The sequence below is a fragment of the Bos indicus genome, chromosome 17, assembly GCF_029378745.1.
Source record: "Bos indicus isolate NIAB-ARS_2022 breed Sahiwal x Tharparkar chromosome 17, NIAB-ARS_B.indTharparkar_mat_pri_1.0, whole genome shotgun sequence".
NCBI classification, from domain to species: Eukaryota; Metazoa; Chordata; class Mammalia; order Artiodactyla; family Bovidae; genus Bos; species Bos indicus.
In genome coordinates, this window is record NC_091776.1 from 32,451,159 (window position 1) to 32,470,763 (window position 19,605).

The 19,605-nt window shown below is 33.9% G+C and overlaps 1 protein-coding gene across 2 annotated transcripts in view; it reads right to left on the reverse strand.

The window, feature by feature from the left end:
- The window catches only part of FAT4 (FAT atypical cadherin 4), a 190,843-nt gene that overhangs the window by 27,192 nt on the left and 144,046 nt on the right, over positions 1-19,605 (reverse strand). For both annotated transcript variants that reach the window (XM_019977566.2, XM_019977565.2), the window contains exons 10-11: positions 5,343-5,447; positions 328-635 (exon numbers count right to left, since the gene is read on the reverse strand). In XM_019977566.2, the coding sequence (XP_019833125.2) occupies positions 328-635; positions 5,343-5,447 (413 nt within the window). The remainder of the gene's footprint in view (positions 1-327; positions 636-5,342; positions 5,448-19,605) is intronic.

Sequence of the window (19,605 nt, forward strand, 5' to 3'; positions counted from 1 at the left end):
CTTGGAGGGTTGTGATCTACTAAACTCCATTAGCTTCAACTCTCAGTGTTAGAAAATCACTATGGCTAATATAAGCACCAATTTATGTATATCACCAGAATCCATGTTTGTTCTAATTCTGTCAGATTCAATATGACTGGGTACATCAATAATCAGAGACACTGCAATTTTCTAAATCCCTGCTCTCCAGGAGATTTTTCTCTAAGCGAACATGTACAATTAAACTTAATTTGAACCACAATTCATGCTTTAACATTTCAAGTTTCCAGCCTGGTTGACTGGATATACAACAATAAAGCAAATTCTAATGCGGAGTGAATATCTTACCATTCCTGCTCTCCGGGCAATCACAGTGTGAAAATGTCCATCTGACACCTTCTTCATGGTGGTGAGTTTATAGGTACCACTGCCTAAATTATAAGAGAATCTTAACCTTTCTTCAGCAATTTCAAGGGCCAGAAACTCAGCCCGATCCCCTGTCTGGTTGTCATAGTTGTAAAGTAATAAAGCATGACTTTTAATAGTTGCAAATTTGACATAAATATAGTTGTTATTGGGATCCAAGCTGGGGAATTCCATGTATGATAACTCCTCAAATCCATAACTATTCAACTCGCAGTGTTTTCCAAAGACACCTGTAGATGGGAAAATTAACATTTTGACATATCACATTCAAGTAAAGTTTTATTATATGACTTTTATTAAAATGTTTTAAAGTTACAATAATAGGTTATACTTTTAACAAATTTTTATTACTCTCCAAAGAATACTGTCTAAATTTAATTGAAATAGAAATAAAAAAGATTTCAAAAGCATATAAGAAATGATAAACTGGTAAAATTGTTTTTCTTTGGCCAATTAGGAAACACATCCTAATTAATCTAACTATGCCTTATTTTGTAAAAATAGAATTAGTGGAATGGAATATGTCTGAAGAGGTTTCTTTCCTGGAAAACATTCAAAGTGATTTTGTCAATCTTTTTAAAGTTCAATATGCTGTCATTTTCAACCCAGTTACTTCCTTCATAATACACAATTCTTGAAAACAATTTTAATTCAACTAAGGATTGTAAATTTGTTTTTGACTAAAAACAAAATTAGTTCCTGCACTCCTGGTATTTTTGAGTCAAAAAATTAAGAAAAGGAATCATTGCTTTCACAGATGAAAATAAGTTTTTATCTCTCTCTCTCTCTCTCTTTTTTTTTTTTTTTTGTTTTATACCCTCTTTGGGTATGATTTACAGCAGCTACTTTGAAATAGCTTTCTGTTTTTCTGAAATTCAGCATTCCCACTTGTTTGTGCTGGTTCTTTTTCAAACTTGAAAAATGAGTTTTATTGATGCTACAATGCTAAGCCAAAATTCTTTTCCCACAAATATTAGTAGACTGTAGCAAATGATCGGAAAATTAACCCATGCCAATACATCATAATTCATATTAACTTGCAAAGGTTTCATTCCTTCATTTTGGCTTACATCTCATGTAAATGCATTAAATTTAGATTCAGGGAATTGTTCTGCTAGAAGAAATCAATGTCATCATTTTATAGAATACTTAAAACTTGTCCAAGGTCATGGAACCATGAGAAACAGAGCCAAAATTTGAGGCCAGATCTACTGATCATCTGGTTGTTTTGACTATGCTACATTTTATATCCAAATGTTCTTTAAATTAAAATCGCCTAGAATTTCCTTGTGTCATTTATCTTTTTTCTGTAAAGGCTGAGATAATATTTATTTTAAATGAGTAGGAAATCTATATAATTTATTTTTAATAATTAACACAAAAAATTATCAGAATTATATGTATTATATATATCATATATACTATATATAGTACAAGGAGATCTAACTAGTCAATCCTAAAGGAAATCGGTCCTAAATATTCATTGGAAGGACTGAGGCTGAAGCTGAAACTCCAATACTTTGGCCACCTGATGCAAAGAACTGACTCATTGGAAAAGACCCTGATACTGGGAAAGATTGAAGCTGGGAGAAGAAGGGGATGACAGAGGATGAGATGGCTGGATGGCATCACCGACTCAATGGACATGTGTTTGAGTAAGCTTTGGGAGCTGGTGATGGACAGGGAAGACTGGTGTGCTATAGTCTATGGGGTTGCAAAGAGTCAGACACAACTGAGTGACTGAACTGAACTGAACTGATATTATATATGGCATATGTTTATTTGTGTATGTCATAAATATATCTATCATATAAATTTTATATAGAATAAAATTTCAAGTTTATATAAAATATATATTTAATTATATACAGATTATTTAAATGTGCAGAAAGAGTAATCAAAGTTAAATACAAAGGAAAAATAAGGCATACAAAATGAAGTAGATTGTTAAAGAGACATTTTCAGTTGTTCCCTTAGGTCTCTTATGATTAAGTTCTAATAAATCTATGAAAGTATACTTAAAATTTGAATATAGGTTACAGGGAAGATGTTCTATATTTTATTTAAATTGATACTGTACTTTCAAACATGATAGTATTTTTTATAGAATATATTATTTTCTTAAGGATTTTTATTATCATTTCTAGAGAAATGTAAATTTTTGTCTTTGAAATCATCTTAATGAGGATTCAAAAGTGGCTTTACAAATGGAATGCTATTTAAAGATGCTACATAAAGATCAAAAGAATTTATTCAAATTACTTTAATAAGAAATATCAAGTGTATACAAAGCTATACACATATTTAAACATAACTATATAGGCTCTCTTACAAAGTCTTAAGTACTTATATATTCTTTCTAAAACATAAGCTTATAAAAAAATTAAGTCTAAACAACAGCTCTTTTGCCTATGAGAAGGTAAACAGTGCAAAAGTTTTTCCAACTTCAAAATTATAGTTAAGATGTTGTTTTATAGGATTCACATGTAACTACTTCCAGCTATTTGTTTGAAGTATTTCATTTGCCATTTTTATTTGTATGTTTCACCTATATTCAATTTATACTACTTTTTTCTTTTAATTCGATTTCTTTTTTCTCAAATCTGTATTGTTTCAAGGTTTTTTGTTTTGCTTTGCTTTCTCTTGTAAGGCTTCGGTTTCCAGCTGACAATATGCAAGTTTAAATAATGTTTCTTTTGCCTTTTCCACTGGAAGGAATAGGGGCATAAATGCACACTGCCAGTACATGTGATCTGTCTCTATTTTAATTTATATTATTTTGCTAGTCCTTTGCCCCTGAGGATCTCTGGTATGGTGAGGAGACGGTTTACTTGGAATCCCAAAACCCTTCTACCCAAAAGGCAATGACTGTTGTATCAGCTGTACTGCAGCAACAATTTGTTTTCATTTATTATCAACTATATTATATCCTCATATGTACACATGAAGTACAAAGGAATTTTTTTTAATGTAAAAAGCTTTATTCAGTCACTTAAAAATAATTTTCCCACTCCATTCCCTTTATCTTTCCTTCCAAAACACAAGTTAAACCATGACATTTGATTGTGGTTATCTGCAGAAATTTAAAATTTAAATTTACTTAAAATGGATAACCAACAAGGACCTACTGTATAGCACAGGGAACTCTGCTCAATATTATGTAACAACCTAATAGAAAAGGAAGTTAAAAAAAATAGATAATGCGTATGTGCATAACTGAATCACTTTGCTGTTCACCTGAAACTAACACAATATCAAATATATTCCAACATAAAAGTTTTTTTTTGTTTTTGTTTTTAAAGAGATCATTGAAAGAAATAAATTTTAGGAGATGTAACATTGTGGTTATTTTGAACATGATCTGCCTTTTAATGCTTCAAGTGCATTATTGGTGAGAATCTCAAGGATATATACATATATTTTTAAAGAGATACTGTGAACATCATCCTGGACTGAAAATAAAATTGTGTTATAGTCACTATATCATTTTATGATAGTTTTTTTTTTTAATTTTCTTTGTTTGACTATAGACAAAGCCCTCAATTTCCAGGCCTCAGAACCATTGCTAAAATACAAGGCTTACAATTAGATATTTTCATATTCTGTTTCCCTTTATCATGCTTTTGATGTTGCGTTCTAGAAAAGCAAAACTGGATAGTCATGGAATTACTTGGAAATGAATTATTGCTACATTTACTGATTACTGTAGCTCAGCTGGTAAGTAATCTGTCTGCAAATAATCTGTCAGTAATCTGGTTCATTTCCTGGGCTGGGGTTGGGAAGATCCCCTGGCTTCTCCAGGACACGCTACTCACTCCAGTATTTATGGGCTTCCCTGGTAGCTCAGATGGGGAGACCTGGGTTCAATCCCTGGGTTGGGAAACATCCTGGAGAAGGGAATGGAAACCCACTCCAGTATTCTTGCCTACAGAATTCCATGTATGGAGGAGCCTGGCAGGCTACAGTTTATGGGGTTGCAAAGAGTCGGACACGACTGAATGACTAAGCACAGCACAGAAACATCAGATTCTTTTTAAGTTCTCTTCTCTACTATACATTGAAATTCATTTTTCAGGTCGATGTAACGCTGTAATAAATATATTCAATAAAAAAATAGAAAAAAATCATTTCCTCTCTTTCTTATGGAAAATAGACAGTATCTTAACTACCTGCAGGACCTCTAGAGATGAATACTATATTGTAGAGTAAAGCAGCCTTTAAATAAATGGAATAATCACCAACCTAAGAAACAAACCAAGTTAAAAGCTTCCTGCAAAGCTGTTCTCATAGTTCTTGGCTGTCCCAGGGCTGGGTAACATTTGGGTGAGACCTGGAAGGAATCTTTTAATTCATTCTGCTATGATGAATAAATATGTATGTATACAAAAAAAATTCTCTTTAGCAATTTTCTTCCTTAACAGAATACATTATTCTGAATTTTGATTAGTTACATGATATTATCTACAAAGCCTATATAAAAACTGTATGTCAAGTTACCAAATCCTTCTAACAGAAAAGGCTGAATTAATGCAAAAAACAAATGTAAAAAAAAACCAAAAGCAAAACAAAATGTTTCAACTATTCTCAAAGATTTTAGTAGAGAATGATGTTAAATTGCACTTAAAGGATGTTTCATTTGATAGGCTCTAGGCTAAAAAGCAGACATTCATGAGGTTTTGTGAGGAAATGTCCTGAAGAAACAACCTCAGATTTAATTATCTTGGACAGATTATTTTTCTAGTAAGGATCAAAACAATATATTCAATGGTATTTCCATAATTAACTTAGAAAATATTAAACCTTTGAGATTTTCCTTTAATAAAACCTCCTGTGTGAAACTATTAATGTTTTCTTAGTCACTCTATGACACAATGAAACAATACTAAACTCTGCCAAAATAGGTTGATATTTTGTACCAACAACTAAATTATACTTACCAAACGGACAATGACAATAGTAGGACTCCACACCACTTTGACAGGAACCACCATTAAAGCAGGGGTTACATTCACAGTAATTGACTGAAGATTCACACATTTTCCCTGAAAAGTATCAAATTCATTTAAAAAAATGTACATAAATACATTAACACCATTTCTGCATAACCATATGTAATAATGTATCCTGAGAGATCCTATCGTTGGAGAAAAGAAATACAAGAACAGTATACTTGTCATGAGGACATTGGAATATTGTATTAGAGTTCAGTCTTATTTAGTTGCCCCGTTGTAAAGATGTGCATTGTAATATTTAGCAAGGAATTTGCATAATTATCTTGGAAAGAACTACTGTTTTCAGGGAAATCACAAATGGTGAACATATTTAAATGTTTTCACTGAATTTATTTTCTCTTGTCGATGCCACTTCATTTTTTATATAGTATAACTAGAAAGCTGAAACTTTTACATTATAATTTTCACCATAGAGACTTCCTTAACACAGATTTTTCAAAGGTAGGAATGAATCTCATTTAGCTTATTTGCCAAATTACAATTCTTTCATTCTCGAGAAATATTCCTTAACTTTGACACACATGTTGTAAAGCAGAATCAAAAGTAATAAAAACCCATCAAACATTTTCAAATGCTTAGGAAGATTTATTTTTAACTATAGATTACGTATGTATGCTTTGTCTTTTTTTCTAAAATAATAACACCTAATCAGCATATATTTCAGTGTATAAAGACTTTTCATGCATTGTTTTGTTCACTGAATCAGTTAATATTGACTGAATGTCTATTATGGGCCAGGCATGCTAAAAGATGAAGGTGTAACAGTCAAAAAGTAGACAATGTCTTTCCATGGTATCTCCATTTTAGTGGGAAAAATTGATCCATACAATAGGAAACATTTGTATTTCACAGGTGGAGGAGAAGAGGTTTTTGGAGGGTAATCCCTTGCCTAAAAAATTATAAAACTATGATATCGACCATTGTAGGTCTGCTCCGAAATCTAGGTTTCAGACAGCTATGATCGAATAATTAATCACTTAGTAGGCAAAATTTAAGGTATAAGGCTAGTCCCATCTGTGTTTTGTTATTCTTGTGATGGTGTATGGGTTTTTTATGCGAATATAAATTTATTATAATACCACTACTCTGTAACTGTAGATTATTATAATATCATATTTGTTAGAGTAGTTTTTAGTTTTCCAATCTTAAGAAATGAAATCAGATGTTTCTTAATTTCCCAAGAAATTAAATATTTCTTAGAGTTCTTAATTTCCATTCATTGGTAGGAGGGAGAGTTTATTTCTGAAAAGCTATTTCCTACTTCCCAGCATGACTGCACTAATGCCTTTATTAAATGTCTCATGAAAGCATGTAGTTTTATCTACACAACTAGACAATGTTGTGCATAATCTATTTCATCATAATAAATTAATAAATATGCTTGGAACACAAAGTTTTTATTTAATTTAGTTCTGATATTGTGTCTTGATTATGTAGCCACACTTGGTCCGGTTTGAAATTTTAAGGGAGTCAGGTTTGATGACACTGCTAACTGAACATAATTCTCCATATCATAGTGTCATAAACAACATTTTTCCTTTATAAATAAATTTGGGAACCACATCTTGCAAGACAAAACAGTACAATTTCAGAATACCTTCCTATTTTAAGGGGAAATAATGAAAAATAAACAAGTTACCAATCTAGAAGCACAGAAATGAAGTGTTAAGTATTTTTGTAATGGGTCATACTGGAAAAACAGGGAGGACAAATTTATTCTAAACTCATACAAACTATCTCATCAGAGAGCTGCTCTGTCATGGGAGAACTCTTTTCTCTAGTGTTTTCTAAGTGGATTTGTCACAGATTGTTCTAGAGAAGTGTATTTTTTCCCCTAATACAGTATCTGTGTCACTCAATAGAAAATAAAATAAGATCTATTGACTATACTATTCATTATCTAGTTAGTATTAAGAAAGTCACATCCATTTTTTTTCCTCACATATGCTATGACACTCATTAAGAATTTTTATTCTTTTCCTTTCTTTTTTTTAGAAACTTTATTTTAGAGCTGTGTTAAAAGTAGCAAGTAATAAAGCTATAGATTAATATTCTTTGTAGGTACGGTTAGTAAACATTCATATTGTAAACAGATATATGTAGGTTACAAAAATCACAAACTTTACTTCTTGAAGACTGGAAATGGGGAACAAAGGCTAACCACTTTAGGGTGGATAGCCATGTTCACTTACTCAAATATTTTGACATATGTTCTCTCCAAGAAAAATGTATGAGTATTAAAACCCAATCATTGATCCTACAAATCTCAACTTGTTTGAATCCTGTTGGAAAAGACCACCTTAAATTTTGGTTTAAAAAAAAAATAACCAAAGAAATTTTTAAAAATTATATAAATTAGTTCTCTTATTTACCCCTTACAAAATAAGATTTTAACAAAGACATCTGAGTTTAATTCAAACTATAAATTATTTCTGTTAGTCCAAAGTGAGATGTGGAAAGAAACCTCAAAATAAAGACTTACTCATGTATTAAAACGTACAGTGACTACCTAAATAGAAGCAGATACAAACAGAAAATGCTAGTTCGAGAATGGATCTTTTAAAAGCTAAACTGAACTATCAGTAGAATTTGATTCTTTAAGTAAACAATATAAATACACACTGGCTGGAGAAAAAAAATTCAGTCTTTTATTTGACAGTTTACTTTAAGCCAGAGTTTTATTTTCTTATTCGTCAAAAATTTAAGAAATAACTTTTCTACAGGTTGTACAAATGAATTTAATGTTGAGTTTGGGTAAAATAGCCTTATTTGTTGGTATTAGAGCATGGTGTTAGAGTATGTATTTACCAAAATAATGGTAAATTATTTACCATTAAAATCCAGTTTGAGTACTCTATTTAATGAGTAGTATTTTTATTTTACAATTATTATCAAAGAGCTTGCCATACTACATTTAAAGATACAGTTTGAAACTCAATGTTGCAATTTAAGTTATTATTAAAAAAACTTTTTTTGTTTATGTGACGGAGAGAGGTCCTAATTTTACTTTGAATCAACATAAAGCCTTTAAATGCATTATTCAAGGGCTTGGAAAGTTTATGCTCTATTACCCAATTCGAAGTCAGCAACAAATTTTGTATTGTTCTGCACACATTTACCTACTTAAATGTTAGTGTTGATGGCATAATGAGTATCAGAGAATGCTGCAGTTTGAATTACTCTAACATGCTTCTTGTACAAACAATCTGCTGTGTTGTGCACTGTGAAACAAAATCTTGCATCATTAACTTAGTGCTGCAAGTCAATTAACAATATTTGCCATTGCCTTGAGGCTTGAAATATGCTGATGGGGCTTGCACAAAGAGAGGCATTTATGTCTCTTGAACTCAAGGAGTCTTTTTCTATTAAGATATGTTAACTGTCAGAGCAGCTGTTTAGAGGAATAAACTGATCTCATTGCTTTGATATTCATCAATTAACGGTGTTGATATTCATTATTTATTATAGATAGCTTCAGGAGATGTAAGCTCCTAGCACATGGAGAAGAGGAATTGCTAAAGATGAAAATGAACGCATAACAGGAGGCAAAGGTATATTCAAACTTATCAAGATTACAGTTTAAACTTACAGGAGAAATTTAGCATGTGTCTTCATGTTCTGGGGCAGAAGGTATGATGAAATGTTGAACATAAATCGAATATGATGTGATCATCTATGATCTTTTCCACAAGGATATGTATTCAAGTTTCACTTGTTCCAATAGCATATTTTAATGTTACATTAGAGAAAGTTTAGGGCTTCCCAAGTGGCTCAGTGGTAAAGAACCTGCCTGCCAATGCAGGATCTCCTTCAGGAGACCAGGTTCAATCCCTGGGTCAGGAAGATCCCCTGGAGGAGGAAATGGCAACCCACTCCAGTATTCTTGCCTGGGAAATCCCATGGACAAAGGACCCTGGTAGGGCTACAGTTCATGGGGTCACAAAAGAGTTGGGCACGACTGAGTGACTAACACTTAGAGAAAGTTGACCTAAATTTATTCTAACTTGTTAAATTTAGCCACCCAATGGAGCTATGATTTCTGATATCCCATAGTTTGTGTAGGCTTCAATTTAATAGCTTAGCTCATGTATGTTAGATGTTTAGTCGCTAAATCATGTCTGACTCTCTTGTGACTCCATCGACTATAGCCTGCTAGACTCCTCTGTCTATGAGATTTCCCAGGCAAGAACATTGGAGTGTGTTGCCATTTCCTCCTCCAGGGGATTTTACTGACCCAGGAATCAAACCAGGAGACTCAAGTCTCCTGCATTGGCATTTAGGAATTTTACCACTGAGCCACCAGGGAAGACCATATGTTATTAACAGATACCACAAATAATATTTTTCCATCTCTTGTATTTATAGACAGAGAAGAAGGAAAACCATGTGGAACTAATAAAGTCCATTTTTATTTAAACTGACTATTTTCTTAACAAATATAATTCCATAATATATACATGCTATTTATTCTGAATGTTTATGCTTATAAGCTTTTTTATTATTTTGGTAGAAAGTAGTTGTTTTTTTGCATGAGATGTAAATGTTTCCTATTATTATGAAAGGCACTATGAAAAGAGCTCATCTAAATTTCTTGATCAATTAGTATTATGGTTTTTCATGTGGAAACAAAGCAAAATATTATGCTTAAATAAGGGTTGCTAGTATTAAAGGCAAAAAGGAAAAAAAAACTGTCTTCCTTTATATTTTAAAACATATACAAATATGATCTAAATGTGACTACAAATAATTATATAACGATACACATAATATCTATGATGTTTACTAATACAAATTGACTTTCCATAGAAATTAGAAGTTTCTAGACTAATAGACCCTGTTATTAATGTTTTAATAGAGTTAATGTATCATTTGAGGTAAATTGTGTAATTCCACTCTTGGAAACAAAATCAAAATAAGAACTGAGCTCTTTACCAGTCTTCTATGAACAACTCTTCTGCATTTCATAGAAATTTTCATTTCATATCTAGCCAGTAAAGTTTGTTTATACTCTTTGGTTTCCAGGTCACATGATCATTGACAACGTTAAAATATGACTGCTGTGATTTCTGAAAGAATGACTCTTAGTTACAACTCCCATTTTTGTGAAAGCAAATGTTTGCCAAGTTTCTTGGTAAAATTACTATGCGCGACCTGTAAATAACTTTACAGGCCTGGAAAAAAATTCCTTTTTATACTGTCAAGTGACATAAAAGTGATGAATGGACAAATCTCATCCTCCCCTGAAATATCAGGACTTACTAGAGAGCATAGAAAAACCTCCCCCTCTGGGAATACACTCCTGGAATTACTCCAAATACACACCTAAAATGCATCCAGATGTGTGAAAGTGAAGAGGAAAGGGTAAAGGGGCTCTGAACTAATTCTGTTAAGAGAGACCCAGATTTGGAAATAAGTTCCATATCCATGCTGCCTTCTCTAATGTCATTCATTACTATGAAGGATTGAATGCAGGGTGTGCTGAAAACAGAAAACCTGGGAGCAGGAAGACAAATGCTATGTGGCTACTGGCTATAATTGTACTTTCTAATTAGTGTTCTAGTAAACACAAGAAACTTTCATTTGTACAGGAAATGAAATACTAGGTTTGTAGTTAGACTGATGTTTTCCTCCAGGATTCCCTGAACTTCTGAGGCATAAATAAAATGAAAGATATTTTCTTTTGATTTACTGGGGCATATTGATAGTTGATTCAATTTCTTATACTATTAAGCTTTGTGAAAATATAGACCTTAATTTTTCAGATGTTCTATACTATGCTATAATGTATTCATCTTGTCTAACATACTCTATGTCTAGCTAATCAAAGCCCCATTGAGTGATATAAAATTAAATTATAAGAAAATGCTCTTAACAATGAAATGAAGTGATTGTAATGGAAGATGAAGTCTCACTATTTCTTTTTTCAGTTTCTTTTTGGTTCTTTTTCTAGTAACAAAGAAAAACTGATCTGAGAAACAAGGTATACAAACAAATTTGTTTTCTCTAAAGTTCTCTAAATTCATTAAATAAAAGTATTCTTATTCCATGTATATGATGTGACCCTATCATCACAAACCTGAAAATAAAAAAATAAATATATCAGGAATATTATGGCAATAGGAATAATAACTATATCTCTTCATATCTTTTTGTTGTAATCATTCCACAATTTTCATTTTTATACTTGCATCTTTACAGGATGTTCTACACAAAAATTCCCTGTTGAGCTAACATTTAACCACTCCCTGTGAGGGATGCTTAGGGTAAGTCTCTCAGCTTCCCTCAATTCATAAACATTTACTTTTCTAATCTTTAGCACAATTTCTAACTTCACATGAAATATTCAGTTGTGTGTGTGTGTGTGTGTGTGTTTAAGACAGAGATGGGGCAGTGGCTGGGAATTATTTTAAGCAGGAAGTTCATAAACTCTCACAGCTCCAATTTGTAATACCACAGACTTTAAGAATCACTGAAAAAATTGTAGTGAAAGTCCACAAAAATAGAGTAGGAAAATATAGGTGCTTTGAAAGAATTCTGATGATCCAAAAAATATCTGAATACATACAGACTTTGAAGATGGCTTCACTATAGTACTTAATGTTAACAGAAGTAAAATTTAACCAGAATGAATATTTAAAAATTCATTCTGTGAGGTACACTTGTGCTTCAGTATGAATTGTGTCTTATGGCTTATTAGCTTTGATTGGTTCTTTAAGACATTTTAGTGCATTAGCTCTACATTTCTAAGTCAGGTTACCTGGTAAAGACTAGCTGGAAGAAAAGGAACTCAAAATGATATTTGAGGGATTACCTCTCCAAACAACATTAAATATGTATTATAAATATGTATTAATACATTTAAACAATGCATTTCTAATTTAGTGTGTGGATTAACAATTTGTCACCATGATTTTTGATATACTGTTTGTATATCAAAATAGTACAAAGAAATGCATAACAAAACAAAGAAATAAAACTATCAGACTTTACTTAACTGCCTGTTTTGCTGGATGGCCTATATATATAGAATTTGGAAACAAAGAATTATATTAAATAAAAAATACAAGATTTACATGAAGTGTTCAACTGCATGCTTATTTATATCACCCCTGATCAACTGGATTATCCACAGTTATGCAAATGGAAACTGAAGTGAGCTATGAGGAGGGACAGTATGTAAAATTAATACATTACTTCAAATGACTTCCTTACAAAAAGAGGTTATGATGGTTGTGATCCAGCTTTGGCAGCTCCGTCCCTAGAGTCACCAGAGCATAGGCTCAGCTTCCTACAGTGTAAAGTAGGAGCAATAATAAGATCTTTCTATGTCAGACATTATCTGTTGACACTCAGATTCACTTGTATCTTTCCATACTGTCGGGGCTGGAAGTTAGAAAACTATCATCTTTCCAGACTCCCTTCCAGCAGGACTGAGGTTCAGTTTGTGCCAGTGGGTGAGAGTTGAATGATAATCTGAAGGGTAAAAAGAAAGCAGTCACTGTTCTGGGAATCACCCACTACAGCCCTGCAAAGGTGAACAGGAGTGCTTTCTGGAAATACTTGTGATGTCTTTATGGCTGAGGTTATTGGTGAATTTTCCTGACTTCCATACTTAGCCAGTTTGAAGCTTCTAATGCATGTCTCAGAGAGATGCTGTGCAGTTTAAGTAGAATAAAGGACAAAAAATTCTAAGAAGGCTCACATCACAGGCTCACCATAATATTCTCTAGCAAGTGCAGATCAAAGTATGATGAGGTATGACAGGCATTTAAAGAGCAGAGGAGGGGAGGAGCCAAGATGGCGGAGGAGTAGGACGGGGAGAACACTTTCTCCCCCACAAATTCATCAAAAGAGCATTTAAACGTCGAGTAAATTCCACAAAACAATTTCTGAATGCCGGCAGAGGACATCAGGCACCCAGAAAAGCAACCCAACTCTTCGAAAGGAGGAGCTCATCAAATGCCTCCATACCGACACTGAAACCAAGCACCACACAAGGGCCAATAAGTTCCAGGGCAAGACATACCAAGCAAATTCTCCAGCAACAAAGGAACACAGCCCTGAGCTTCAAGATACAGGCTGCCCAAAGTCACCCCAAAACTATAGACATCTCATAACTCATTACTGGATATTTCATTGCACTCCAGAGAGAAGAAATACAGCTCCACCCACCAGAACACCGACACAAGCTTCCCTAACCAGGAAACCTTGACAAGCCACCTGTACAAACCCACACACAGTGAGGAAACGCCACAATAAAGAGAACTCCACAAACTGCCAGAATACAGAAAGGACACCCCAAACTCAGCAATTTAAACAAGATGAAGAGACAGAGGAATACTCAGCAGATAAAGGAACAGGATAAATGCCCACCAAACCAAACAAAAGAGGAAGAGATAGGGAATCTACCAGATAAAGAATTCCGAATAATGATAGTGAAATTGATCCAAAATCTTGAAACTAAAATGGAATCACAGATAAATAGCCTGGAGACAAGGATTGAGAAGATGCAAGAAAGGTTTAACAAGGACCTAGAAGAAATAAAAAAGAGTCAATATATAATGAATAATGCAATAAGTGAAATTAAAAACACTCTGGAGGCAACAAATAGTAGAATAACAGAGGCAGAAGACAGGATTAGTGAATTAGAAGATAGAATGGTAGAAATAAATGAATCAGAGAGGATAAAAGAAAAACGAATTAAAAGAAATGAGGACAATCTCAGAGACCTCCAGGACAATATTAAACGCTACAACATTCGAATCATAGGGGTTCCAGAAGAAGAAGACAAAAAGAAAGACCATGAGAAAATACTTGAGGAGATAATAGTGGAAAACTTCCCTAAAATGGGGAAGGAAATAATCACCCAAGTCCAAGAAACCCAGAGAGTACCAAACAGGATAAACCCAAGGAGAAACACCCCAAGACACATATTAATCAAATTAACAAAGATCAAACACAAAGAACAAATATTAAAAGCAGCAAGGGAAAAACAACAAATAACACACAAGGGAATTCCCATAAGGATAACAGCTGATCTTTCAATAGAAACTCTTCAAGCCAGGAGGGAATGGCAAGACATACTTAAAATGATGAAAGAAAATAACCTACAGCCCAGATTATTGTACCCAGCAAGGATCTCATTCAAGTATGAAGGAGAAATCAAAAGCTTTTCAGACAAGCAAAAGCTGAGAGAATTCTGCACCACCAAACCAGCTCTCCAACAAATACTAAAGGATATTCTCTAGACAGGAAACACAAAAACGGTGTATAAACTCGAACCCAAAACAATAAAGTAAATGGCAACGGGATCATACTTATCAGTAATTACCTTAAACGTAAATGGGTTGAATGCCCCAACCAAAAGACAAAGACTGGCTGAATGGATACAAAAACAAGACCCCTACATATGTTGTCTACAAGAGACTCACCTCAAAACAGGGGACACATACAGACTGAAAGTGAAGGGCTGGAAAAAGATTTTCCATGCAAATAGGGACCAAAAGAAGGCAGGAGTAGCAATACTCATATCAGATAAAATAGACTTTAAAACAAAGGCTGTGAAAAGAGACAAAGAAGGTCACTACATAATGATCAAAGGATCAATCCAAGAAGAAGATATAACAATTATAAATATATATGCACCCAACACGGGAGCACCACAGTACGAAAGACAAATGCTAACAAGTATGAAAGGAGAAATTAACAATAACACAATAATAGTGGGAGACTTTAATACCCCACTTACACCTATGGATAGATCAACTAAACAGAAAATTAACAAGGAAACACAAACTTTAAATGATACAATAGACCAGTTAGACCTAATTGATATCTATAGGTCATTTCATCCCAAAACAATGAATTTCACCTTTTTCTCAAGCGCACATGGAACCTTCTCCAGGATAGATCACATCCTGGGCCATAAAGCTAGCCTTGGTAAATTCAAAAAGATAGAAATCATTCCAAGCATTTTTTCTGACCACAATGCAGTAAGATTAGATCTCAATTACAGGAGAAAAACTATTAAAAATTCCAACATATGGAGGCTGAACAACACGCTGCTGAATAACCAACAAATCACAGAAGACATCAAAAAAGAAATCAAAATTTGCATAGAAACGAATGAAAATGAAAACACAACAACCCAAAACCTGTGGGACACGGTAAAAGCAGTCCTAAGGGGAAAGTTCATAGCAATACAGGCACACCTCAAGAAACAAGAAAAAAGTCAAATAAATAACCTAACTCTACACCTAAAGCAACTAGAAAAGGAAGAAATGAAGAACCCCAGGGTTAGTAGAAGGAAAGAAATCTTAAAAATTAGAGCAGAAATAAATGCAAAAGAAACAAAAGAGACCATAGCAAAAATCAACAAAACCAAAAGCTGGTTCTTTGAAAGGATAAATAAAATTGACAAACCATTAGCCAGACTCATCAAGAAACAAAGGGAGAAAAATCAAATCAACAAAATTAGAAACGAAAATGGAGAGATCACAACAGACAACACAGAAATACAAAGGATCATAAGAGACTACTATCAACAATTATATGCCAATAAAATGGACAACGTGGAAGAAATGGACAAATTCTTAGAAAAGTACAACTTTCCAAAACTGGACCAGGAAGAAATAGAAAATCTTAACAGACCCATCACAAGCATGGAAATTGAAACTGTAATCAAAAATCTTCCAGCAAACAAAAGCCCCGGTCCAGACGGCTTCACAGCTGAATTCTACCAAAAATTTAGAGAAGAGCTAACACCTATCCTGCTCAAACTCTTCCAGAAAATTGCAGAGGAAGGTAAACTTCCAAACTCATTCTATGAGGCCACCATCACCCTAATACCAAAACCTGACAAAGATCCCACAAAAAAAGAAAACTACAGGCCAATATCACTGATGAACATAGATGCAAAAATCCTTAACAAAATTCTAGCAATCAGAATCCAACAACACATTAAAAAGATCATACACCATGATCAAGTGGGCTTTATCCCAGGGATGCAAGGATTCTTCAATATCCGCAAATCAATCAATGTAATACACCACATTAACAAATTGAAAAATAAAAACCATATGATTATCTCAATAGATGCAGAGAAAGCCTTTGACAAAATTCAACATCCATTTATGATAAAAACTCTCCAGAAAGCAGGAATAGAAGGAACATACCTCAACATAATAAAAGCTATATATGACAAACCCACTGCAAACATTATCCTCAATGGTGAAAAATTGAAAGCATTTCCTCTAAAGTCAGGAACAAGACAAGGGTGCCCACTTTCACCATTACTATTCAACATAGTTTTGGAAGTTTTGGCCACAGCAATCAGAGCAGAAAAAGAAATAAAAGGAATCCAAATTGGAAAAGAAGAAGTAAAACTCTCACTATTTGCAGATGACATGATCCTCTACATAGAAAACCCTAAAGAGTCCACCAGAAAATTACTAGAAATAATCAATGACTACAGTAAAGTTGCAGGATATAAAATCAACACACAGAAATCCCTTGCATTCCTATACACCAATAATGAGAAAACAGAAAGAGAAATTAAGGAAACAATTCCATTCACCATTGCAATGAAAAGAATAAAATACTTAGGAATATATCTACCTAAAGAAACTAAAGACCTATATATAGAAAACTATAAAACACTGGTGAAAGAAATCAAAGAGGACACTAATAGATGGAGAAATATACCATGTTGATGGATTGGAAGAATCAATATAGTGAAAATGAGTATACTACCCAAAGCAATTTATAGATTCAACGCAATCCCTATCAAGCTACCAACAGTATTCTTCACAGAGCTAGAACAAATAATTTCACAATTTGTATGGAAATACAAAAAACCTCGAATAGCCAAAGCGATCTTGAGAAAGAAGAATGGAACTGGAGGAATCAACCTACCTGACTTCAGGCTCTACTACAAAGCCACAGTTATCAAGACAGTATGGTACTGGCACAAAGACAGAAATATTGATCAATGGAATAAAATAGAAAGCCCAGAGATAAATCCACGCACATATGGACACCTTATCTTCGACAAAGGAGGCAAGAATATACAATGGATTAAAGATAATCTCTTTAACAAGTGGTGCTGGGAAATCTGGTCAACCACTTGTAAAAGAATGAAACTGGACCACTTTCTAACACCATACACAAAAATAAACTCAAAATGGATTAAAGATCTAAACGTAAGACCAGAAACTATAAAACTCCTAGAGGAGAACATAGGCAAAACACTCTCCGACATACATCACAGCAGGATCCTCTGTGACCCACCTCCCAGAATATTGGAAATAAAAGCAAAAATAAACAAATGGGACCTAATTAACCTTAAAAGCTTCTGCACATCAAAGGAAACTATTAGCAAGGTGAAAAGACAGCCTTCAGAATGGGAGAAAATAATAGCAAATGAAGCAACCGACAAACAACTAATCTCAAAAATATACAAGCAACTCCTACAGCTCAACTCCAGAAAAATAAACGACCCAATCAAAAAATGGGCCAAAGAACTAAATAGACATTTCTCCAAAGAAGACATACAGATGGCTAACAAACACATGAAAAGATGCTCAACATCACTCATTATCAGAGAAATGCAAATCAAAACCACTATGAGGTACCATTTCACACCAGTCAGAATGGCTGCGATCCAAAAGTCTACAAATAATAAATGCTGGAGAGGGTGTGGAGAAAAGGGAACCCTCTTACACTGTTGGTGGGAATGCAAACTAGTACAGCCACTATGGAGAACAGTGTGGAGATTCCTTAAAAAACTGGAAATAGAACTGCCTTATGATCCAGCAACCCCACTGCTGGGCATACACACTGAGGAAACCAGAAGGGAAAGAGACATGTGTACCCCAATGTTCATCGCAGCACTGTTTATAATAGCCAAGACATGGAAGCAACCTAGATGTCCATCAGCAGATGAATGGATAAGAAAGCTGTGGTACATATACACAATGGAGTATTACTCAGCCATTAAAAAGAATACTTTTGAAACAGTTCTAATGAGGTGGATGAAACTGGAGCCTATTATACAGAGTGAAGTAAGCCAGAAGGAAAAACATAAATACAGTATTCTAACGCATATATATGGAATTTAGAAAGATGGTAACAATAACCCAGTGTACGAGACAACAAAAGAGACACTGATGTATAGAACAGTCTTATGGACTCTGTGGGAGAGGGAGAGGGTGGGAAGATTTGGGAGAATGGCAATGAAACATGTAAAATATCATGTAGGAAACGAGTTGCCAGTCCAGGTTCGATGCATGATGCTGGATGCTTGGGGCTGGTGCACTGGGACGGCCCAGAGGGATGGTATGGGGAGGGAGGAGGGAGGAGGGTTCGGGATGGGGAACACATGTATACCTGTGGCGGATTCATTTTGATATTTGGCAAAACTAATACAATTATGTAAAGTTTAAAAATAAAATAAAATTGGAAGATTTAAAAAAAAAAAAAATAAAGAGCAGAGGATCTGGAGTAAAGCTTATCATCAAAACTCAGCTCACTTTCTTGTGCCGTGCTGGAGGCAAGTCATTTACCTGTATTCTCTCTAAGATCTAATTTGTTGTCTTTCAATCAGAAGGATAAGAATATTCATTTAATAGATTTGTAAGAACTAAATAACTAAATGAATAATAATGTCTGTGATGCAAGTAACTTTAAGCAGTATTGCAATTAGCCATTTGATAAATGCTATTAATATTTCATAATGAAGGCCGGGTATGCTTAGAAGTTTCAACAACTACATTTAGAAAAGGATGCAGTGTATGTTTAAATATAATGAAACAAATAAAGAAACAAACTAGAGAGGAGTAAAGCGAAAAGGCTAGTTCTATGCCCCATGCCTTAAGCAACATTTCTGCTGAGATTAGCATATGTGTCTCGCTCACACTCATGTCATTTTCCATCTCCCCATGTATTACCTAATGCAGTTACCCTTTCTTCATTCTAGGATTAAGTGTAAACTCACTCTAGGTGTGAAATAGTGTATCATACTAAAATGGAACTAATAAATAATCTTTATTGTTGAATTCACAATAGAGGAAGTCATTTGGAGAGGCTGGGGGTGGGAGAGGTGGATGATAGACTGAGAAAGGTTTTCTGGAAATCCTGAACTCATAACATGTATGTAACCCTGTAATTCATAACTGTAAGAGTACAACTC